Source organism: Microcebus murinus, chromosome X (genome assembly GCF_040939455.1).
Source record: "Microcebus murinus isolate Inina chromosome X, M.murinus_Inina_mat1.0, whole genome shotgun sequence".
In the NCBI taxonomy this organism is placed as follows: domain Eukaryota; kingdom Metazoa; phylum Chordata; class Mammalia; order Primates; family Cheirogaleidae; genus Microcebus; species Microcebus murinus.
In genome coordinates, this window is record NC_134136.1 from 5,325,894 (window position 1) to 5,351,304 (window position 25,411).

Below are 25,411 nucleotides of genomic sequence, written 5' to 3' on the forward strand. Positions count from 1 at the left end.
ATAATTGGCCATTTCTTCAAGGAGCCCAGGTTCCTTTTATTAGGGAATGGTATTTAGAAACCAAGATCTAGATGTTACATAAGCTCATGGCCATTGAGATGTCTTTTACTTCTGTCCTCTTTTGTGGACAGAACTCGTAAATATGCATATATTTTAAATCACAACTTTGTACTGGTACCTCTAATCCAAATTGTCCCTATAGATTCTTTCTCATCTTTTCCCATTTCATATTTGTATTCTTTCTCAGTAAATAAATTTCTCAATATTGATTTCCAACATCAGTACATTTATTCGTTTGCTCTGTCCTATGATATGTACAAAATAGTTTCAGAATTACTGTACTAATACTACGTTAACCAACAACAAACCTATAAAGTAGGTTCAAGATGTTTTTTGTAGTTTGTTATCCTTGGACTACATGCCACTGAAGTTGTACAGTAAGGGTATTATATTCAAAATATATTTGGATTAATTGTTTTTGTGTATAATTTTAAAAATCAATTTGATATAGTCAGATTCACTTATTTCTGTTTGTATTTTGTTTGAGGTTCTTTTTTCCATCCTAGTGAATTTAATTTAACAGTATCTATAATGGTTATTGTGTTTCAAAGCACATTAGAAAAGGAAAATGTGGTGTCTTGATCCCTTACAGTGTAAGGGAAAAAGGTGGATGGGCTTAATGATTTAGGGAAAAACCCAAAGTAGTTTTTTTTTTCCAAATTAGTTTTTAATTTCTTGTTTTCATTCTGAATGAGTTAAGTTTCGTAGCCCTTTAACCCTAAAACAGAGGGTTTTTTTGTTTGTTTGCTTTTTTGAGACAGAGTCTCACTCTGTTGCCCAGGCTAGAGTGCCATGGCATCAGCCTTGCTCACAGCAACCTCAAACTCCTGGGCTCAAGCAGTCCTCCTGCCTCAGCCTCCTGAGTAGCTGGGACTAACAAGCATGCACCACCATGCCCAGCTAATTTTTTTTTTCTATATATTTTTAGCTGTCCAAGTAATTTCTTTCTATTTTTAGTAGAGACGGGGTCTCACTGTTGCTCAGGCTGGTCTCAAACGATCCACCCGCCTCGGCCTCCCAGAGTGCTAGGATTACAGGCATGAGCCACCGGGCCTAGCCCCTAAAACAGAATGTTAAAATTGGAAGGATTCTTAAAATTCCTTTAGCCTAGTTCCCTTATCTTCCAAATAGGAAACTGAAGTGAAGTTGTGACTTGCCTAGTTCTTTATTAATTTGGAGATCCTATGAGGCCTTGCCTGATATGAGCCTTAGAAGGTGGATGTCTGGCCTTTTGGTTTGACTTTTTCCTCCTAGGCTCATGCTGAGGTACTTTGGACTTAATCATTGTAGTTGCATTTTTTTTTTCTGGGAACTAGAAAAGGGGCTATATCCTATGAAAATGTTATTGATTGCAGTGCAGATGAGGTTCGAAGAAAATCTCTGGTTCTCAAGTTCCCTAAACAGCAACTTCCTCCCAAGAAGAAACGGCGAGTTGGAACCACTGTTCATTGTGACTATTTGAATGTGAGTATCTGTGTTGCTTCCTTCTGATAAGATGAGTTCTCATTGATTTTCCCCAGCCTTGTATGCCATGGCTGTGACAGCCTTAGATTCTCCCATTGGCCTTGCCCTAAGAATGTGTACTTTTCATTAAAAGATTTCTAAAATATATTTGCCTGGTTAGAGAATGTGGGGATTTTTGGTCTAAAGAAGCATTCTGATTTCTTGTTTCTCCATAGAGACCTCATAAGTCCATCCACCGGCGCCGGACAGACCCTATGGTGACACTGTCATCCATCTTGGAGTCTATCATCAATGACATGAGAGATCTTCCAAATGTGAGTTCATTACATTGGATATCTACTGTAGGGATGGCAAGGCTCTTTGTTCTGTTTGTGATTTCAGATATAGGGCAATAGTGTATAGACCTAGGTACCTGGAACTCCTAATTCTTTGGGATGTAGTTTTTTGGTGTTTTTTTTTAACAGTTTAGTAGAGGAAACAGACCTGCTCCATCTAGAAAGATTCCTTTGAGAGTTGATGGCCAGGTAGACAGGTAAGATGTGAGAGTCTTCAGGAACTGGCTCTGGCAAGTGTTCTTTGCTCATGGATCGCACTGGCTCTTGTTTGCACAGACATACCCTTTCCACACTCCAGTCAATGCAAAGGTTGTAAAGGACTACTACAAAATCATCACTCGACCAATGGACCTACAAACACTCCGTGAAAATGTGCGTAAACGCCTCTACCCATCTCGGGAAGAGTTCAGAGAGCATTTGGAGCTAATTGTGAAAAATAGTGCGACCTACAATGGTAAGAATCACCTGTTCTTGACTGTAAAAGTCACCTTTCAGTTCCTTATTTATCCATTACTAGTCCTAAATTCAGACTAGACTAACTGAAAAGACTAATTTATTAGTGTATTTGTGCGTGTGAAAATCAGGTGATGTACATTTTCAGTCATTTAATAAATACTGCTGCTTTGTATTCCCACTATTTTATTCTTATATCCTCTGGAGAATTTGAAGTCTATCTGTTAAAATGAAATAGCTACATGTGGAGTAGTGGGAGGAAAAAGTGGGTCTAGGTTAGTAGACGAGAAAGGCATTCAGTGTGGATGGAACTATGCAGAGTATGTGCTTATGACCATATTTGCTGTATGTTAATCTTTGATTTGGTCTACAAATTTGTTAGAGGGGCCGTTATATGTCTACTTTGCTTAAAAGCTAGGAAGGCAAGGGGAAAGAAATCTGTTTAAAAGGGAGGAAACAGTACAATTTCTGGTTTCTAGTTCCATCCTTGAGCACAGATTCATATATAAGTAGAAGAATTCAGAGTACAAATAGTGTGAATCATGGCTCTGTCACTTACTAATTGAGTTACTGTAAACAACTTACTTCTCATGGCTTCTCCATTTTCAATGACTGGCTCCCATACCTACTATCACCTCCTGCCTCACTCACCATTATATTTTACTAAATATCCCATGCCATTTTTTCATGCCTTTGCACAGTCTTTGCGTGCTCTCTCTCTCTCTCTGGAATGGCCTTTCTTCCGTTCAGTGGTAAATTTCCACTTGTATTTTCACACCAACTCATACCATCTCCTCATAAAGATTTATCCAAATTGCCTAAAACATCAATTTTTCTATCTTCTGTGCCCCACCCTGCACAATTAAGTCAGCTTTTATAGCTCTTATTGTTACACCATAATTATATATCTGACTCTCCCACCACTTTGTGACATTCTAGAGAAACTGTGTCTTATTTATGTTTATATTCCCAGGGCCTAGCAGAGTGCCACATATTAAATAAGGTAAACATAAATTTGTTAGGCCCAACTGTCATTCAGGTTACAAGGATAATTACTTAAACAAAAATCAGATTGGAAGGGGATGGGAAGGTATGAGTTAATTTTGAAGATACAAAAGTTGAGATGCCTATGGGTCATTGAGGTAGAGATGTTAGTAAAAAAAAAATTGGAATTTTACAAATCATAACTTTATCACTGCTTTGCATTTTGCCTCTAGTTGACTCTTCTTTCCTTACTCTCAAATGCTGATAATAGTAGTAATAATACCACTAGTGATACCAAGTGCTTTACTTGTATAGTTTTCTTTTATTTCACTGTAAGAAATCTTTGAAATGGGTACTATTATAATCTTCATTTTCCAGGTGAACATACAGGCCTGTAGTGTTGCAGAGTAGAGATGTTGATCTGGGTATATCTAACTCTAGAACCTGTGCCCTTAAGCACCCTGCTCCATATACTCTTTTCTGCTTTTTTGTTTGTTTGTTTGTTTGTTTTAAGATAGGGTCCCTCTCACCCTACCTGAGTACAGTGGCATTATCATAGCTCACTGCAACCTCAAATTCTTAGGCTCAAGCAATCAACTTCTATCAGCCTCCCAGGTAGCTGGGATTACAGGCGTGCCTCACCATGCCCAGCTAATTTTTCTATTTTTTGTAGAGATGGGATCTCACTCTTGCTCAGGCTGGTCTCAAACTCCTGACCTCAAACAGTCCTCCTGCCTTGGCCTCCCAAAGTGCTAGGATTATAGGCATGAGCCACTGCACCTGGCCACTCTTCTTTTTTTTCAGTTCCCATTCACACCTCACAACCCTGCATTTGCCTTCTGTTGAAGTATTAGAAACATCCTAATTGCTGGATCCACAATTACAAAGTAAAGGCCTCGTATGGAAAAATTATAAATTATCCATTGAATCTTTTCATCCATCCTCAAATTCTTTTTTTTTTTTTTTTTTTTTTTTTTTTTAGACAAGAGTCTCACTTTGTTGCCCAGGCTATAGTGTCAGGGCGTCAGCCTAACTCACAACAACCACAAACTCATAGGCTCAAGTGATCCTCATGCCTCAGCCTCCCAAGTAGCTGGGACTATAGGCATGCGCCGGCATGCGCCACTATGCCTGGCTAATTCATTTTTATATATGTGTGTGTGTGTATTTTTTTTTTTTTTGTAGTTGTCCAGCTAATTTCTTTCTATTTTTTTAGTAGTGATGGGGTCTTGGCGGGGCGCGGTGGCTCACGCCTGTAATCCTAGCACTCTGGGAGGCCGAGGTGGGAGGATCGCTCAAGGTCAGGAGTTCGAAACCAGCCTGAGCAAGAGTGAGACCCCATCTCTACTATAAATAGAAAGAAATTAATTGGCCAACTAATATATATAGACAAAATTAGCCGAGCATGGTGGCGCATGCCTGTAGTCCCTGCTACTCGGGAGGCTGAGGTAGAAGGATCGCTTAAGCCCAGGAGTTTGAGGTTGCTCTGAGCTAGGCTGACGCCACGGCACTCAACTCTAGCCTGGGCAACAAAGCCAGACTCTGTCTCAAAAAAAAAGAGAGACAGGGTCTTGCTCTTGTTAGGCTGGTCCTAAACTCCTTAGCTCAAACAATTCACCTGCCTTGGCATCCCAGAGTGCTAGGATTACAGGCGTTAGCCACTATGCCCAGCCCATCCTCAAATTCTTACTCCCTATCCATAGTATCAGTCTCAAGGTATTAAAGGCGACAGTACTATTATCATGCATGGATACACACAAATGAAGAAAATAGTTAAGGCTAGGCGTTGTGGCAAAATCAACCAGGTGTGGTGGCATGCCTATAGTCCCAGCTACTCAGGAGGCTGAGGTGGGAGGATCACTTGAGCCCAGGAGTTTGAGATTGCAGCGAGGCTATAATCACACCGCTGCACTCTAACCCAGCTGACAGAGCAGCAAGACTCTGTCTTAAAAGCGGGGGGGGGGGGGGGGGGGGGTTAAAATTAGTTTATTTATTCATATTATATACCTGCTATATGTTTGGCACTGAAAAACGGAGATAAGTCTAGCATGTCTTAAACACTTATCCTTAAGCAGTCCTCCTGCCTTGGCCTCCCAAAGTGTTAGGATTACAGGCACGAGCCACTGCACCCAGCCTCAAGTCTAGCATATGTATCTAACCCAGCAGTTAGGCTGGTGCATGGCATAATATTCGGTTCTTAAGTAAATGTGTTAAAAGAATAGAGAAGTCTTGACAGATCTTCACTCCCATTTTTAATGGTCCCATGTCTTACTGTTCCTCTGTAGGGCCAAAGCACTCATTGACCCAGATCTCTCAATCCATGCTGGATCTCTGTGATGAAAAACTCAAAGAGGTAAGACATTTAGGATGAGAGAAAGGCAGTAGAATTTAAAGTTGAGGGATAGCAGGGTTTCGGAAGTAGGGAATTTAACAGAAATAGAGTATATGTGGGAGTAGCAGATCTTAAGTACATAAAGTCTATAAGGGACTTTAGAACTCATATAAGCCAATCTCTTTTGTAGATGGAAAAACTAAGTCCATAGAAGAAAATACTTGCTCTTGCCATCATGACTATTAAATAGTAAAGTTAGGATTAAGATCCAGAACCTACGTAAACCTTTAGAAAGGGCAAAGGAAAGTGACTTCTCAGGAAGTCAGCAGTAGCTAAGAGACTAGCCAATGTTTTGGCAGGGAGGAATTTTAATTTTTAAATGATATTCCATCTTCTTACCAAAAACAATTCTGACACCTTATAAGCTTACAAAAATACAAATGTAATGATGAGGTTAATATTGAAGTAGACATTTCACAAAGGAGAGTAACTAAATGTACAATAAGCATGAAAAGATTTTCAACTTGAGTAATCATTAGGGAGATGCAAATTTAAATCACTATTGCATACCACTACATACCCACCATAAAAGCTAATATTAAAAAGACTGACAGTACTAAGTGTTGATGAGGATGTGGAACAATGGGAAACTAAACTTTTTCCTAGTATAGTGTCTGAAATGAATTTACTGGGTTAGGTCTCCTTATACAGAAGTCACTAATCAACAGTAGTGTTCAGTATTTTCAGCAACAGTTCTATAGCAGAAACAGCATGATATTAAGGCCTGACTTGCCAAAGATTTTTTTTTAGTGGGAGTTAAGCTATTGATATCCAGGGATATATATTTTTGGTGATTCAGAAGAATAGTATGTAGAGGCCCACGTGTGGGTGGCTCATGCCTGTAATCCTAGCCTTTTCGGAGTTCAGGGAAGGAGGATCGCTTGAGGTCAGGAATGCAAGCCCCCTTCTCTACAGAAAAATAAGCAAAAATTAGTGGGGTGTGATGGTGCATGTCAGTAGTCCTAGCTACTTGGGAGGCTGAGGTAGAAGAATTGATTGAGCCCAGGAATTTAAGGTTGCATTAAGCTGTGATCGCACCATTGTGCTCCAGCCTCGCTAGGCAACAGAGGGAGATCACGTCTCTTTAAACAAACAAAAAAAGAAGAAGGCTGGGCGTGGTGGCTCACGCCTGTAATCCTAGCATTCTGGGAGGCTGAGGTGGGCAGATTGCTCAAGGTCAGGAGTTTGAAACCAGCCTGAGCAAGAGCGAGACCTGGTCTCTACTAAAAATAGAAACAAATTAATTGGCCAACTAAAAATATATAGAAAAAATGAGCTGGGCATGGTGGTGTATGCCTGTAGTCCCACCTACTCTGGAGGCTGAGGCAGTAGGATTGCTTGAGCCCAGGAATTTGAGGTTGCTGTGAGCTAGGCTGACGCCACAGCACTCTAGCCGGGACAACAGAGTGAGACTCTGTCTCAAAAAAAAGAAAAAGGAATAGAATGTACAATACCTAAGGAAGTTGTTAGCATGTCATTTTTGTCCATTTTATTGGAATATCACTTATCTGGACTTTTTGCCTGGAACTGTATAGTAGACAATTCAGGGTTAAACTTTTTGGGGCAAGGGTAATAGCTAGCTGAACCTTAAATTATATCTTAAACTTTTCTGTATTGATCATACCTCAGGGAAACCTCTGTCTTGGCTTTGGTTTGTTTCATTTCAGAAAGAAGACAAATTGGCTCGCTTAGAGAAAGCTATCAACCCCTTGCTAGATGATGATGACCAAGTGGCATTTTCTTTCATTCTGGACAACATCGTCACCCAGAAAATGATGGCAGTTCCAGATGTAAGTGGTCTCTGTGCTAAATATTGTGAGGATAGTACAGAGGAAAGAAAAGAAGTATAGCGTGTACATGTGTATGTATGTTGGAGAGCCTGAGTAGTGGTGTATGTTAATTGAGACTGGTATGTAATTTTAAATATTGACCTTTTTGCTGTATGAGTATATTATCATTGACATCAAAGGGGCCAGGAGTCTGTATATAGAGAGGTTCTTGCTTTCTGTTGTTGGCATTCAGTATTTGAATGCTCCTTAATAGCTCTGGAGAGAAAGGATACCAACTCACGGGAGGCTCTTTTTATTTGTTTTTGAGACAGAGTCTCGCTCTGTTGCCTGGGCTAGAGTGCCGTGGCATCAGGCTAGCTCACAACAACCTCAAACTCTTGGGCTGAAGCAGTCCTTCTGCCTCAGCCTGCTGAGTAGCTGAGACTACAGGCATGCGCCACCATGCCTGGCTAGTTTTTTCTCTATATATTTTTAGTTGCCAACTAATTTCTTTCTATTTTTAGTAGAGATGGGGTCTCGCTCTTGCTCAGGCTGGTCTTGAACTCCTGACCTTGAGCGATCCTCCTTCGTCTGCCTCCCAGAGTGCTAGGATTACAGGCATGAGCCACTGCACCCCACCTAATGGGAGGCTCTTGATTCAGAGGTGCTTCTAGGCAAATGACACTTTGATAATTACCTAGTATTTGTTGTCTTTTGTTTAATTTTGTTGTTGTAATGATTCTTCCCAGGAATTAACTGAGTTTGCTTTTGCACTGTAGTCATATTTTCTACATGTGTAATGCTATAAAACTTCTGGATGAGTCTAGGGGATAAGGAATTTTAAGCATGAGTGTAGAGCAGGGGTTCTTACCCTGTCAGGGCACAGAAACCCTTAAAGGAATCTATGAACTCCTTAAATCATATGCAGAGTTTTATATGATTATGAGTTTTTCTGGAAAAAGGGTCCATAGCTTGTCAGGATTATCTGTGACCCAATGGAAGGTTGAGAATCTCTGGTATAAAGAGTAGTTTCCGGCCGGGCGTGGTGGCTCACGCCTGTAATCCTAGCTCTCTGGGAGGCCGAGACGGGCGGATTGCTCAAGGTCAGGAGTTCGAAACCAGCCTGAGCAAGAGCGAGACCTCGTCTCTACTATAAATAGAAAGAAATTAATTGGCCAACTAATATATATAGAAAAAATTAACCGGGCATGGTGGCGCATGCCTGTAGTCCCAGCTACTCGGGAGGCTGAGGCAGGAGGACTGCTTGAGCCCAGGAGTTTGAGGTTTCTGTGAGCTAGACTGACGCCACGGCACTCACTCTAGCCTGGGCAACAAGTGAGACTCTGTCTCAAATAAAAAAAAAAAAAAAAGAGTAGTTTCCATTTAATTTCCTATGATTTCTTTTTACTAGTCTTGGCCATTTCATCACCCAGTTAATAAGAAGTTTGTTCCAGATTATTACAAAGTGATTATCAATCCAATGGATTTAGAGACTATACGTAAGGTGAGTATTGATCTAAAAAATGCCTTTTTGTACTCAAGAAGTGACTTTGTGTATCTGAGTGCCTGATTCTTTTCATTACAGAATATCTCTAAGCACAAGTATCAGAGTCGAGAGAGCTTTCTAGATGATGTAAACCTTATTCTGGCCAACAGTGTTAAGTACAATGGTGGGTATTTCTCTTTTTTCTCTACATCAATCTATTCATCCAACATTAGTTAGCATTATTAAAATGTAAGTGCATAAAGCAGCTTTGAGCAGTGATAGCAGAAATTGTCAAGTGACTTAGACTGCTTTTTTTTAAAAGCAGGCACATATTGTACTGTGTAAAGTTTGTTATTAACTATTAATGATGAAAAATAACGTATGCATACTTTTGAAATCTTGAAAAGCATAGAAAAATTGAGTGAGAATAAAAATCAAATGGATATTACTTTGGGCTTTGAGCCATCACTGCTTTTCCATGAGATGTGAAAACTCAAATGTGCCCCATGCCCTTAGGTGGAGCTTAGGGAAGTGTATGGCTGTAGACCTTTGTGAGCTTCCTTGGTGCATGGAGTTTTGCTCAGTATATGAATTGATTGAATAATATATTCCAGGCTCTATTCTAGCTACTTAATCTGCTGATAGGAAAGACAATCACTGTCCTCAAATAATTCACAATCCAGTTGATAGACAGTTAAAATGTATCTTGACAAGCGCTATAATAGAAGTATATATGAAGTACACCAAAGGAGAGCAAGGAGTATCTTAACCTGAGGGTTAGGGAAGGCTTCATAAACAAGCTAATACAGGCCGGGCAAGGTGGCTCACTGCAATAGCTCTCTGGGAGGCTGAGGTGGGAGAATCACTCAAGGTCAGGAGTTCGAGACCACCCTAAGCAAGAGCAAGACCCCCCCCCCGTCTCTACTAAAAATAGAAACAAATTAATTGGCCAACTAAAAATATATAGAAAAAAATTAGCTGGGCATGGTAGCGCATGCCTGTAGTCCCAGCTACTCAGGAGGCTGAGGCAAGAGGATCGCCTAAGCCCAGGAGTTTGAGGTTGCTGTGAGCTGGCCTGACGCCACGGCACTCTAGCCCAGGCAACGGAGTGAGACTCTGTCTCAAAAAAAAAAAAAAACAAGCTAATACAGTTCAGTTTTGAATGACTTATTTGTTAAACAAACATTGATTGAATACCTTATATGTACTGGCACTTATAGATGTTACAAATTAAAATCAAATTAAACATGATCCCTGCCCCAAATTGGTTACAGTTTAGTTAGAGAAACAGAAAAGAAAATTGCAGTACTTAAATATTGTGCTAGGAGCATGCACAGAGTGCCACAAGACAGGGTATCTAAGTCACAGTGGTATTAAAGGAATCTTTCTGGAAGAGGGTTTTCTTAAGCTGAGTTCTGAAGGATCAGTGACGTTTGCTAGCCAAAGAATGTGGTGGAGAAAGTGTTCTAGATAGAAAGAAAAACGATATGTAAAGACACAAAGGCCTAAAATTGCATGATAGGTTTAAGAAATAAGACATTGGGGCTACACGTGGTGGTGTGTGCCTCTAGTCCCAGGTACACAGGAGGCCGAGACAGGAGGATCACTTGAGCCCAGGAGTTCAAGACCAGCCTGCACACACACAGACCACATCTGTATAATAATAATAATAACAACAACAAAAGTAAAATAAAATAAGATGTTTGGATTGCAGTTCAGTGTACATGTTGGTGAATTACTAAACAGTTCTGTGTTTAGAGAGTTAGACAAGAGACAATCATAGAGAGCCTTGTGTAATACTTAAAGTGGTTGTACTTTATCCTAAGTGGAAAAACATTGAAGGAATGGAGCAGAGAAATGATGATTACATATAACTCCTTAAGCAAATAGAAGAGGGAGCTAAGGGAATTTGAGAGAATTGCCTAGCATACTGAGGGCTTAACTAAGAATCCACATGATTGTATGACTTTTTTCCTGTAATATTTAGCAGCCCAAGTAGTAGGGCTGTAAGTTTGTCAGATAGAAGGGGTAGAGAATCAGAGAGCAGGTAAAGGAGGAAACAGCCAGAAAGACAGATGAGGAAATGGGCATTCTGGGCAGAGAACAGAATGTTCAATATCATGGAGGAATGAAGGAACAGGGCAAGTTTAGGGAACTATACATGACTAGAATATATATCATTAAGGAGATGAGCCTTTCATCTTTGTTCCCTTTGGGTTAGGTTATGCTCTTCTTATTACTCCCTTGTGCTCTTCTTATACTCACTAGAAATTAGAGAGTGGAAATGCCCCTTGTTAGGTCAATTATCTTTCTATTATTGTTTCCTGAAAACACCTAAAGTCAGTCACCCATAATTTTGGTAACAGAGGTGGGCTCACAGACGTCTAAAAAAAAGACTATATATAGCAAGTGATAAGCAAGCAAGAGTGTTACAGGAAGGCTGCTTGTCTTGGTGGTGGCTGACTTAAGATATAAGGCAGACTTAGGAGGAGCTTATGTGAAGCAATAAGAAAAATCCAGAAGATGATGATAGAAAAATAAGCAGAGGGCAGATGGACAAATCACAAAAGACAAAAATTAAATAGTAAATAAACATGAATAAATATGTGGTTGTACTAGTAATCAAAGAAATGCAAATAAATGCCCTTTTTAACCTATCAGATAAGCTCAGTTTTTTCTTTTATTTATTTTATTTTACTTTTGAGACAGGGTCTTTATCCTCCTAGGCTGGAGTGCAGCGGCATGATCACAGCTTACTTCAGCCTCGAACTCATGGGCTCAGGTGATCCTCTCACCTAAGCCTTTTAAGTAGCTAGGACTATAGACGTGTGCCACTACACTCAGCTAGTTTTTTTTTAATTTATTTATTTTGTAGAAATGGGGTCTCACCATGTTGCCCAGGCTGGTCTTGAACTCCTGGCCTCAAACGATCCTCTTGCCTCAACCTCCCAAAGTGCAGGGATTTATAGGCATGAGCCGCCATACCCACCCAAGCTCTTTTTTTTTTAATGGAAGCACTCAATGCAGGTACTCTCACATATTGCTGTTGATAATAGAAAATTGTAACACATTCCTGAAAAGCTACTTGGCAACATTGAGAGACTTAAAAATAGTTAAGCGAATACTTTATAGTTAAGTGGATTTGGATTTGAGTATTGGCCCCACTACTTAATAATAGCATTATGACTTTGGGAAAGTAACTTACCTTCTGCTTTCCCATATGTAAAATGGGAATAATAATAGTATTCCCCCTCAGAGTGTTATTGTGAGGATGAAATAAAATAATGCATGTTAAGTGTTTAGCACGTGGTAAGATTATAATCTGTCCTAATCAAAAATGCAGACAAAGGTGTTCATGGTAGTGTTATTTATATTAATGAGCAGTGAACCTGAATGGTTAATGTAAAGGGAATGGCTAGTTATAGTGTCACCTATACAGTAGATTATTAAGTAAAGATAAAAACTCTTTTAGGAAAACTAATTATCAAAAAATGCTCACAGTGTTAAATGAGAAAAGCAGAACACAAAACTGTTCATTTCATCTCAGTAATGTTTTTGGAAAAGATGTATATACATAGAAAAAACAGCTGGAAGGAAATGCACCAAAGTGATAATAGGGGTTATCTCTGAGATGTGGGGTTAGGATTGTCTTCATTTTCACCTTTTGTATGTTTTTCAAGTTTTTTACTGGTGTAGGAGGCAGAGAACTTTTCTAGAAGAAGTGACTTTTGGGCTGAATTTTGAAGGATGATGTTTATAATAGCAATTATTAAATACCTGTGTCGAGCAGATAGTCAAGTAGAAAAAGGTAGGGAAGAAGTTTCAGACAGTAGCACAAAAGCAAAGATAGATGAAAGTGCCTTAGATGGGTAAGTGAAAATAGTTAAGTTTGGCTAGAATGCAGAGTGAGAGCTAGGTTTGGTAGTAAGAGATGAAGTTTTTTTGTTTTTTGGGTTTTTTTTTTGTTTTTTTTTTTTTTGAGACAGAGTTTCACTTTGTTGCCCAGGCTAGAGTGTATTGATGAAGTTTTAAAGGTAGACAGGGACCAAATCATGAAAGTCCTAGTATGTCATGTCAAACTTTTAGAAGAAGAGAAGGACATTGTCAGGTATTTTAGTAAGATCATTCTAGAAGCTATCTGAAGAATAGATTGGAGGGGAATGAGATAGAGACCAGTAAAGGGATGATTGCTAGTCCTCCAAGTTAGAAATAATGAAGCCCTGAACTAAGGTAAATAGTAATAAGAGTGGAAAGATGGGGATCAGTTGTAGAGATATTCAGGAGGTAGAATTGATATCTTCATAAATGGATAGAGAATTCAAGATGATACCAAGCACTCATGATCTTGGTGGAAACATAAATTAGTACAAACTTTTTAGAGGACTATTAAATGTTGATTCCCTTTGACTAAGCAATTTCACTTCTAGGGAATACTTCTCACAAGTTTGCAATGGCATATGTACAAATGTTCTTTGCACCATTGTAATTGAAAAAAATATGGAGCATTCTAAATATCCACCAATAGGAAATTGGTTAAATTAAGGTATATCTGTATGGTAGAATACTGCTTAGCTATCAAAATGGTAGATTTAGCTAACAAAGTATATTTGTATATGCTGATATCAAAAGATATCTAAGATATATTATTGAGAACTATCTTTGCTCAACAGTATATTTAGAAGGGGGTCACAAATTCAGATCCTATAGAGGCCAGACAGGTAACATAAATGAGTGAAATGGGCTATGTGGGGGCCAATGAACTGGAGGAGCTGATTTCTCATCTAAAGGAGTCAGTTACTGTTTAGCTCAGTTGTTGTCATGGAGTGGAATTATTAAAGGGAGAAATGGAGGATAGTTTTCACTTTATACTTTGTACTTAGGTATTTGAATTTTTGTTTGTTTGTTTGTTTTTTGAGACAGAATCTCACTTTGTTGCCCAGCCTAGAGTGAGTGCCATGGCATCAGCCTAGCTCACAGCAACCTCAAACTCCTGGGCTCAGGCGATCCTCCTGTCTCAGCCTCCCAAGTAGCTGGGACTACAGGCATGTGCCACCATGCCCGGCTAATTTTTTGTATATATATATTTTAGTTGTCCAATTAATTTCTTTCTATTTTTAGTAGAGACGGGGTCTTGCTCAGGCTGGTTTTGAACTCCTGACCTCGAGCAATCCGCCCACCTCGGCCTCCCAGAGTGCTAGGATTACAGGCGTGAGCCACCGCGCCCGGCCGGTATTTGAATTTTTTTAAGTGAGCACATAGTACTTGTAATTAATAAAAGAAAGACATTTCCATTTTTGGAAGGATGAATAAGTCAAATGATATCCAAAATTCTGACTTGGACAACTAGCGGTGCCATTGACTAATACAGGAAATATAGGAGGAGGAGTTTTAGAGAAAAGATGATAGAGTTCAACTTGGGATATGTCATATTGACGTAAGACAACCGCAAGTGAAGACTTTCATTAGGTAGTTAGCTATATACAGGTCCAAAACTCAGAAGAGAATCTGTAAATACGGATTTCTTTTCAAATCATCAGTATATAAAAATATAAGTAGATAAGCTCGAATAGGGAGTAGGGTACATTCCTTGAACCCTCTGATGTATGTAAAATATGGTTGTATATTTTTCTGGGTAGAAAGATCATAGCTGTTATTATCAAAGTTGGGCAAGGCAAATGTATTATATGTAACCAAAATGTTTATACCCCCGTAATACCCTGAATTTAAAAAAAAGTGTGTGACCTAAAAACTTGAGAATCACCGTTTAAGAAGGGATGTAGGATGAAAATAGATGTAATGAATTCCAGCATTTAAGATATCAGGTGAAGGATGGGCATGGTGGCTCACGCCTGTAATCCTAGCACTCTGGGAGGCTGAGGCGGGCGGATTGCTCGAGGTAAGGAGTTCGAAACCAGCCTGAGCAAGACCCTGTCTCTACTAAAAATAGAAATTAATTGACCAACAAAAAATATATATACAAAAATATGCCAGGCATAGTGGCACATGCCTATAGTCCCAGCTACTCGGGAGGCTGAGGCAGTAGGATCACTTGAGCCCAGGAGATTGAGGTTGCTGTGAGCTAGGCTGACACCACGGCACTCACTCTAGCCTGGTCAACAAAGTGAGACTCTGTCTCAAAAAAAAAAAAAAAAAGATATCAGGTGAATACTGAGGAGTGACCAGAATGAAAGAAGGAAAACCAGGAAAGAGTAATATACTGGAGACCAAGAAAAGAGAATTTCAAAGAGGGAAAATGGCCAAGTCAGGTGCAAAGAGGAGACCAAAGAGGATGGTCATCAGAAGAACTATTTTAGTGAAGTGGTAGAATCAAAAGCCAAACTGCAGGGGATATGAATGAATGGAAAGTAAAAAAAAATAGAATTTGCCTGTGAAGGTGAGAAGGAAGATGGTAGTCAATATGTTGAGGGGATGAAGGCTCTTAGACAGAGGGGACCTTTATATAGGTAACAGAAGAAAATTAAGGATATGAAGTCTCTATAGGAGTGGAGAGATCGATATTGAAAAAGTATCTACCTAGAGATATTGAGAAAATGTCTGCCTAGTAGCCTCTTATTTTTCCTGTAAAGTAGGGAATGGGGTCTTTCTTGCTGAGAGTGGGTGAAGTGTAGCGGGAGAATGAATTTGAATAGAAATGTTGGCCAGGTGTGGTGGCTCACGCCTGTAATCCTAGCACTCTAGGAGGCTGAGGCGGGCGGATCACTGGAGGTCAGGAGTTCTAAACTAGCCTGAGCAAGAGCGAGACCCTGTCTCTACCAAAAATAGAAAGAAATTAACTGACCAACTAAAAATATATACACAAAAAATTAGCCGGGCGTGGTGGCACATGCCTGTAGTCCCAGCTACTTGGGAGACTGAGGCAGAAGGATCACTTGATCCCAGGAGTTTGAGGTTGCTGTGAGCTAGGCTGACGCCATGGCACTCACTCTAGCCCTGGCAACAAAGTTGAGACTCTGTCTCAAAAAAAAGAAATGTAGATAAGGGTTTGAATTATCTATTATAGAAGATTAGAAAAGAAGCTGATTAGCGATATTTCAGAAGTCCATTGAGCAGCTTTTGAGGGTCCAGCTGAAGTTGGAGACCATTATTTTTATGGCAGCGTCACTTGGTACACAATTGTGTGATTTTCTTTGTCAGTGCTCATCAAACCAACTTAGGGAACTGAGAAGGCAGGTTATAAAATTGATTCAGGATTGTTTTTTGGATATGTTGGAAAGATTGGGAATTGTGGATATTAGTAAAAAAAAATGTTGAAGTTTAGGCATCTCATATTTTTGTCACCAAAAGACCCTTTATGACAGGATTGTGACTGTGTATGTAGTCTCCAGTCTTGGGGAATATCTCAAAGCAGCTCCATAACAGTTTGAAATTTCTTTGGCAATTTGTGTTTTATCTTAAAAATTTATGCAAATTTTATATTAGGCTTATTTACTTTAACATATTTTAAATACCTTACCAAATTACTTTACATCTCCCCTCCAATCTTCAGATAAAAATTACTGATTGAGGAAGCTATACCACAATGATCCCGTAGCTTATTTCAGCATATTGTTATATATTACCTTAGTTTTTAAAGCATGTGGCTGATTAGGGAAGAAACTAAGGCCAGACGAGGCTTGATAGGTTGAGAGATAGGAGTCAATGGGCCTGGCCGATTTCTTGAGGTCACAGAAAGAGAACGAAAAAACTCCACAGATAGAAGGCTGTAATAAGAAAGTAGGATATTGGAGTTGAAACTTTCGGAGGTGAAGCAGTTTTTCAGTAAAGACAACATTCTAGATACAGCCATGGATATGGAGTCAGGGTGCAAACCGTTGGTATGAAGATTGGCAAGGATTTTGGATGGGCTGTAGATAAGAACATTAGAGTAACCCATTGTGATGGAAGGGATTTGGAGCGGAAAGGAAGAATGTGCCAGGTGTGTCAGTCTTGTGAATGAGAGAGAGTCAGTGAATGGTGACTAAAGGTGAAAAATACAGATTTCAAACTCAAGTGGCCTGCAAGAGCCAGGCAAGTTATATAAATTAGTAAGGTGGGCTGGGTGGAGATTGTGGTAAACTAGAAGAATACATATTACATCTAAAGAGGCATGTCTTTTAACTCTATGAGCCAAATCAAAACATCTGACTGCAAACCAAATCTGGCTCCAAGTTTTCAACCTTGGCATGTAAAAAACAGGCTTTTAGAATAGGAGAGATCCCCCCCCCCAAGGAAAAGTAAATAATGATTTGGTAGAAGCAATGGGCAGCCTAGAAGACCAACTTTCTACCCTCTTAACTAGTGGATGAGACAATAGGAATCTTCTGAATAGGGCTCTAAGGATTAGAAAGACATTGTGGAGTTAAACGGACATATGAAATGTTTCCTACTATCACATACTATACATGAAATAATACTTTTGTTTAAAATTTTGTCAGGCCGAGTATGGTGGCTTGTGCCTATAATCGTAGCTATTCGAGAGGCTGAGGCAGGAGGATAGCTTGAGGCCAGGAATTTGAGACCAGCCTGGACAACATGGTGAGACCCCATCTCTTTTTAAAAAAATTAGCTGAGCACTGTGGCTTGCACCTACAATCCCAGCTACTCAGGAGGCTGAGGTGGGAGGATTGCTTAAACCCAGGAGTTCCAGGCTGCAGTGAATTATGATTGTGCCACTGCACTCCGGCCTGGGTAACAAAGCAAGAAAGAAGCCCATCTCTTATAAATAAATTAAGTAAAATAAGACATTGGTTCTACCAAAAACGATCCTGCCTATATTTTTAATTGATAATAATAAATTCCACATGGGCTTTATTCTCTACTTTAAAATTTTTATTTTATTTACCAAAATTAGTAGAATGTTATCTCTAACATTATTTTGACTCTTTCCATTTAGATCCTTCACACATGATATCACACTGCATATGAGCATTATTTCCATAGTATTTTAAATTGACTTCATTGATTTACCCTTTATCAGTCACATATTTGGCCCACAGTGAGGCAGTGGCTGCAGCCCTAAAGTTAGGGTCATTAGAGAAAAACCAGAAGATAAGTAGCACTCCATATAAAACTGCAGCTGGACATATGCAGTATGTATGAGAGTACTTAGTCTTATACTTAAGTGGTGACAATGAACTACACACTAATAAAATATAAGCTCTGTGCCTTCTAGCTCTACCACATAGGTACTAGATCAATCTCAGAACCTCTGTTCATGTTCTTTTTTTTTTCCACATTGCCTTCTTTTCACCCTGCGTTCATGTCCATATAGCATTTGAAAAAAACAATAATCAGGGAAACCTCAAAACTTTAAGTGGTTGGAGTTATTTGCAGTAGTCCCAAAAGGAACGCAACATTCCATGTCAGTTAAAGGAGAGAGCCTGGCCAGGCTGGTGGCTCAGAACTATAATCCTAGCACTTTGGGAGGCCAAGGTGGAAGGATTGCTTGAGGCCAGGAGTTTGAGGTTGCAGTGAGCTACTATGACACCACTGCACTCTACCCAGGTGACAGAGCAAGACTCTGTCTCCATAAAAAAGAAAAAACTAAAAAGAAGGTCAAACAATCTAGAAATATATAAAATTAAAGGTTAAAATCTATGCCTGTCTTCCCATTCCTGTCTCCCATAGTTTCATTCCCCAGAGATAAGTTTGGTATAATCCTCATATAAAACATGTTTAATAAGTTGCATATAGTTTTTAAAATTTTTATTTTATAAAATTTTTTTGACTTTTTAATTTTGAGATAATTATAGATTCAGAAAATTTCAAGAACTGGTACAGAGTCCTGTGTGCCCTTCACTCAGCTTCCTCCAGTGGTAGTATCTTACATAGCTGTAGTTCAGTATAAAAACTAGGAAAATTTATATTGGTACATTACTGTTAACTAGATTATAGACCTTATTTAGTTTTTACCTTTTAAAAAATGTATTCATTTGTGCATGTATGTGTATATAGTTCTGTGCAATTTTGTGCCATATGTGCGTCATGTAACCACCACCGCAATCAAGATTTAGAACTGTTCTATCACTACAGAAGAACTCCCTGTTCTTTGTATCTGTACCCCCCACACACATGCACCCACCACTGTCCCTGTCCCAGTTATCTGTTCTCCATCTCTAGTTTTGACATTTGAACATGTTATATAAGGGGAATAATATAATATGTAACTATTTGAGATCGACTTTTTTTACAAAGCATAATTTACTTGAGATCCATTGAAATTGTTGTATGTATCAATAGTTGTTTTTTTTCTTTTGAGACTGAGTCTCACTTGGTCACCCGAGGCAGAGTACAGTAGTGTCATCATAGCTCACTACAACCACTAACTCCTAGGCTCAAGTGATCTCCTGCCTCAGCCTCCCAAATAGCTGGGACTACAGGCACATGCCACAAAACCCAGCTAATTTTTCTATTTTTAGTAGACATGGGTTCTTAGTCTTGCTCAGGCTGGTGGTCTTGAACTCCTGAGCTCAAGCATTCCTCCTACCTTGGCCTCCCAAAGTGCTAGGATTACAGGTGTGAGCCACCACGCCTGGACAATAGTTCATTTTTTAAATTGTTGCCTAGGATTCTGTTGTATGGATGATGTGCCAGAGTTTGTTCAACCATTCACTCATTGAAGGACATCAAGTTTCCACTATTTTGCTATTATCTGTAAAGCTGCCGTGAACATTCATGTGCGGCATTTTGTGTAAATAAAAGTGTTCATTTCTCTGGGATAAATGCTCAAGAGCAGGATGGTAAATATATGTTTAGTTTTGTAAGAAACTAACATATTTCAGAGTGTCTATATGATTTTACATTCCCATCGACAATGTATGAGTGATCCAGTTTCTCTGCAGCATTGTCACTTTTTTATTTTAGCTATTCTATCTCGTTGTGGTTTTACTTTGCATTTTCCTAATGGCTATTGATATTGAGCATCTTTTCATGTGCTTATTTGCCAATTTGCCATCTGTATAATTACTTTGAAGTGTCTGTTCATTTCTTTGGCTCAGGTTTTTTTTTTCTTTTTGAGACAAGAGTCTCGCTTTGTTGCCCAGGCTACAGTGAGTGTCATGGCGTCAGCCTAGCTCACAGCAACCTCAAACTCCTGGGCTCAAGCAATCCTGCTGCCTCAGCCTCCCGAGTAGCGGGGACTACAGGCATGCGCCACCATGCCCGGCTAATTTTTTCTATATATATTAGTTGGCCAATTAATTTCTTTTTATTTATAGTAGAGACGGGATCTCGCTCTTGCTCAGGCTGATTTCGAACTCCTGAGCTCGAGCCATCCTCCTGCCTCAGCCTCCCAGAGTACTAGGATTACAGGCATGAGCCACCGCGCCCGGCCTTTGGCTCAGTTTTAATTGTGTTGTTTTCTTAATATTAATGAGTTTTGAGGGTTCTTTATATATTGTATAGCTACAAGACCTTTATTAGATATATGATTTGCAGAGATTTTTCTCCCATTCTGTGTCTTGCCTTTTCAGTCTCTTAACAGGTATCTTTCAAGGAACTCAAATGTTTAATTTTGATGAAGCTTATCTATTTTTTTTCTTTTATAGATTGTACTTTTGGTATTGTAGCTCTAAGAAATCTTTGCCTAATCCAAGGTCACAAAGGTTTTCTCTTATATTTTCTTCTAAAAGTTTACAGTTTTAGCATTTAACACTTAACATCCATGATCTGTTTTGAATTAGTTATAGCATACAGTATAAGGTTGAGGTTGAAGTACGTAAGTTTTTGCCTACGAATGTCCAGTTCAGCATCATTTGTTTAAAAGCTGTCCTTGATGGGTAAAGTTAAGTTGTGATATCAAAAAAATCAGTTGAGTGTGTTGGTTTATCTCTGGAAGTCTTACCAGGTCGAGTGATTCCTCTTATTTTTTTTTCAAAACTTTTCTAGTTCTTTTGCTATTCCACATAATTTTATATTTCATTGATATTGTTGTATGCTTGTGTGAAATTTCTGTAGGAAATCTTGATAGATGTTCTGAAATTGTGTTCCAAAAGGCTGTGCCTGTTCATAGTCAAAATAACAGTGAAGGAGAATGTCTGTTTCCCTACAACCTTGCCAACACTGGAAATTATCAATGCTTTAAAATCTTTGCCAAATCTTTTCTGTAAAATTCAAGTATATAATTTAAAACAATTTTTTTATCATGAAAATTACATACATGTTCATTGAAAAAAATGAAACAATGTAGAATTATATAAAGTGAAAAGGAAAAATCTCCCTGTCCTTCCCCTCCTCCCATCCCATTCTCCAGAGTAGCCAGTGTTAGGTTTGGTATGAAATATTCTGGACCTTTTTCTATGTATACTATATACTTTTTCTTTTTTGATAAATGAAATAATTTATATTCTGTTCTATAATTTGATACTTTAATATATTATGGACAATTTTTCATTCATTAAAGTATGTGATCTTAACTTTAAGTAAAATATAAGTTTGATAAGTTGTATCTGCCTATCTTCACATAGGACTTAAAAAGGCAAAGGATGCCACTATGAATGTTCCTGGAAAAAAATATCTAAATTGGATTTCAACTTTGTTTTTAAAAATAATGTGGCTGAAATAGAGGGAGATTGCCCAGTGGTAACTCATTTGACATTTCCTTTCTGTAACAACACTGCTTTGTTGTTCAAGAATTCAGTTTTTGGCCAAGCGTGGTGGCTTATGCCTATAATCCTAGCACTTTAGGAGGCCAAGGCGGGAGGACTGCATGAGGCCCGGAGTTTGAGACCAGCCTGAACAACATATTGAGACCCCATCTCTACAAAACATTTTTTTAAAAACTTAGCTGGGGGGCCGGGTGAGGTGGCTCACGCCTCTAATCCTAGCACTCTGTGAGGCCGAGGCGGGTGGATCCTTTGAGCTCAGGAGTTCGAAACCAGCCTGAGCAAGAGCAAGACCCCGCCTCTACTATAAATAGAAAGAAATTAATTGGCCAATTAATATGTATAGAAAAATTAGCCAGGCATGGTGGCACATGCCTGTAGTCCCAGCTACTCGGGAGGCTGAGGCAGAAGGATCACTTGAGCCAGGAGTTTGAGGTTGCTGTGAGCTAGGCTGACGCCATGGCACTCACTCTAGTCTGGGCAACAAAGTGAGACTCTGTCTCAAAAAAAAAAAAAAAAAAACTTAGCTGGGCATGGTGGTGCATGCCTGTAGTCCCAGCTACTTGGGGGGCTGAATTAGGAGGATTGCTTGAACCTAGGAGTTTTAGGTTGCAGTGACCTGTGATGAAGCCAACGCACTCTAGCCTGGGCAACAGTGTAAGACCCTGTTTCAGAAAAAAAAAGATTACTAAAGAAGTATGTACCAGAAAATATTAAGTCTACGAGAAAATCCACTTTTTGAAAGCATATTTGTGAAATGAAGATTATATTTGTTAAAAGAAAAAGGAGACAAGGGGACAAATAAACTTTGTATGTCAGGGCTAAAGTTTCTGTAATGTATTTTATTTATTTATTTACTTACTTACTTTTTGACACAGAGTCTCACTCTGTTGCCCGGTCTAGAGTGCCGTGGCGCCAGCCTAGCTCACAGCAACCTTAAACTCCTGGGCTCAAGCAATCCTCCTGCCTCAGCCTCCCAAGTAGCTGGAACTATAGGCATGCGCCACCATGCCCAGCTAATTTTATTTGTTTTATATATATATATGTATGTATGTATGTATGTATGTTTTGGGGTTTGTTTTTTAGTGGTCCAGCTAATTTCTTTCTATTTTTTTTTTTTTTTTTTTTTTTTTTTAGTAAAGACAGGGTCTCGCTCTTGCTCGGGCTGGTCTTCTCAAACTCCTGAGCTCTAACAGTCGACCTGTCACGGCCTCCCAGAATGCTGGGATTACAGGCGTGAGCCACCACACCCAGCCTTGTAATGTATTTTAAAATAGAACTTTACCATGAGGGATATAAATCAATGTTAACTTCCCCCCATGTTTATCCTATGTAAGTTATTGTAGTTGGTATCATGTAGAGTTGGGCAAAGGATATAGAAAGAAAAATGGGCACCAGTAGATTTAGTGGCTTAAATCTCATAAGAATTTAGTTGCTATAAGTTCCATGAAGGCAGGGACCATGTCCGCCTTATATCTCTGTTACTTAGGATAATGCGTGGCACGTAGTAGACGTTCACTGAATAGCTGTTGAATGATTAAATTAGTGGCCAAAGATAGTGGTATAGTACTAGGAAAGAGTGTAGAGTGGTACTGTAGAAGACATGGCATTAGAGAGAGTTTGAAGGAAGAAGTCTCTTCCTGCAGAAGCATGGGAAACGAAAAAAAAAAAAAAAAAAAGGAAGAAGTGATTATCAGTTTCAAATGTAACAGAGGGCTGCTAAGGTCAAGTCTGAAAAATGTTAATTGTATTTGGCAGTTAGTGTATCATCGTTGACTGGATGGGAGCAATTTTAATGAACTGTTAATAATGCCTCCTTCTCTGACACAGTAACTCTTTTCTCTACAGTTCCTTGGTACTTTGTACTTTTGAAATTATGAGTTTGTTTGTATGTATGTATCTTCCATGAGGCCTTACAGGATATCAAAAACAAGGACCTATCTCTTGTTTTACTTTTGCTTTTGCTTTTATTTATTTATTTATTTATTTTTGAGACAGAGTCTCACTCTGTTGCCCAGGCTAGGGTGCCATGGCATCAGCCTTGCTCACAGCAATCTCAAACTCCTGGGCTCAAGCAATCTTTCTGCCTCAGCCTCCCGAGTAGCTGGGACTACAGGCATGCACCAGCATGCCTGGCTAATTTTTTCTATATATTTTTAGCTGGCCAATTAATTTATTTCTGTTTTTAGTAGAGACAGGGTCTCGCTCTTGCTCATGCTGGTTTCAAACTCCTGACCTTGAGTGATCCTCCCGCCTTGGCCTCCCAGAGAGCTAGGATTACAGGCGTGAGCCACGGTGCCTGGCCTGCTTTTGTTTTTTATTTTTATATTACCAGAGACTGGTACTGTACATGGCTTATTTATAGTAGGTACTTAAAAATGAAGAGTCAAGGCCAGGTGTGGTGGCTCATGCCTGTAATCTTAGCACGGGCTGAGGCAGGAGGATTTGCTTGAGCTCAGGAGTTTGAAGTTGCAGTGAGCTACGATGATGCCACTGCACTCTACCCAGGGCAACACAGTGAGACTCTATACCTCAAAAAAAGAAAGAAAACCAAAGAATTAAACCCTATTACAAATTTTACTCTATAGGAAAAGGTGTTTTGAGGTATATATCTGGTTATTCTAATTGATGACATATGTATTTAGCCAAGGCTATCTCTGTCTGTCTGTCTGTCTGTCTGTCTCTCTCTCTCTCTCTCTATATATATATATATTTTTTTTTTTTTTTTAAGTTGCTAAGTGCTAACCCTGTGGCCAGTGAGATTTATTATCTCACCCCTCTGGATAGTTTCTGCCTTCTTAAATTTCTAGTCCAGATTCTGAGTGAGATTTTGTTACTCTGGCTTGAGAGACTGAACCTCTTATCTTGGAAACTAAACATCTTAATTTATATCTGATCCTCATCCTACATAATGTAGGAAGCCTAGCTATAGTGTGAAAGGTTAAATTCACTTTTCTTTACTCTTTACTTGTTCTGGATCTAGTTTGAAATAAATATCTAAGAATTGGGAAACAAAAGCTCATTGGGATCTGTGGAATATGCATAATCGAATTTAGTAATTCTAAATTCTTTGGGAATTCGCTGCACAGATTTTGTTCTCTTTTTTTTAAACCTGGCACTGATATTTTTATTTTTATTTTTTTTGAGACAGAGTTTCACTGTGTTGCCTGGGCTAGAGTGCTGTGGCGTCAGCCTAGCTCACAGCAACCTCAAATTCCTGGGCTCAAGCGATCCTCCTGCCTCAGCCTCCCGAGGAGCTAGAACTACAGGCATGCGCCACGATGCCTGGCTAATTTTTTCTATATATTTTTAGTTGGCCAATTAATTTCTTTATATTTTTGGTAGAGCTCAAACAATCTGCCTGCCTCGGCCTCCCTGAGTGCTAGGATTACAGGCGTGAGCCACCATGCCCAGCCTGGCACTAATTTTTTAAAAGCTTTCTAATGCTACTAAGATTTTATTTTTTAATTCTAATGATTCGCATTGGAACAAATGCGTATCCCCCGCACCATTCACTATCAAGGTAATAAATTATGCTTTTTTGGGCAGAGTACTTATTTTCTTAGGAAGGAGTTATTTTTAGTATTTGTAGAAGAGTTCTCAAGGGAAATGTGAGCCTAGGATTGATCACAAATCTCCTCTTCTCCTTGTTAACCCAGTACTGCTCACCAATTTGACTGGTGTTATTCTCTAAAACCTATCAGATAGCTAGTTGTAATAATGCTTGCTTTCCCCTTCTAACTAGAACCATGAAGCTTATAACTTTTCTTTTCCTCACATCACTATACAGAAGGAAATTAACTTAGAAACGACAAAAGGGATTTTCTTGATTTTGGTGGAATATCAACTTTCCAAAGCTGTCATTG

The 25,411-nt window shown here is 39.2% G+C and overlaps 1 protein-coding gene across 12 annotated transcripts in view; it reads left to right on the top strand.

The window, feature by feature from the left end:
* Positions 1–25,411, top strand: part of TAF1 (TATA-box binding protein associated factor 1) — an 87,573-nt gene that overhangs the window by 35,907 nt on the left and 26,255 nt on the right. For all 12 annotated transcript variants that reach the window (XM_075999247.1, XM_075999243.1, XM_075999245.1 and 9 more), the window contains 7 exons: positions 1,416–1,524; positions 1,740–1,838; positions 2,136–2,313; positions 5,582–5,649; positions 7,356–7,478; positions 8,869–8,961; positions 9,043–9,127. In XM_075999247.1, the coding sequence (XP_075855362.1) occupies positions 1,416–1,524; positions 1,740–1,838; positions 2,136–2,313; positions 5,582–5,649; positions 7,356–7,478; positions 8,869–8,961; positions 9,043–9,127 (755 nt within the window). The remainder of the gene's footprint in view (positions 1–1,415; positions 1,525–1,739; positions 1,839–2,135; positions 2,314–5,581; positions 5,650–7,355; positions 7,479–8,868; positions 8,962–9,042; positions 9,128–25,411) is intronic.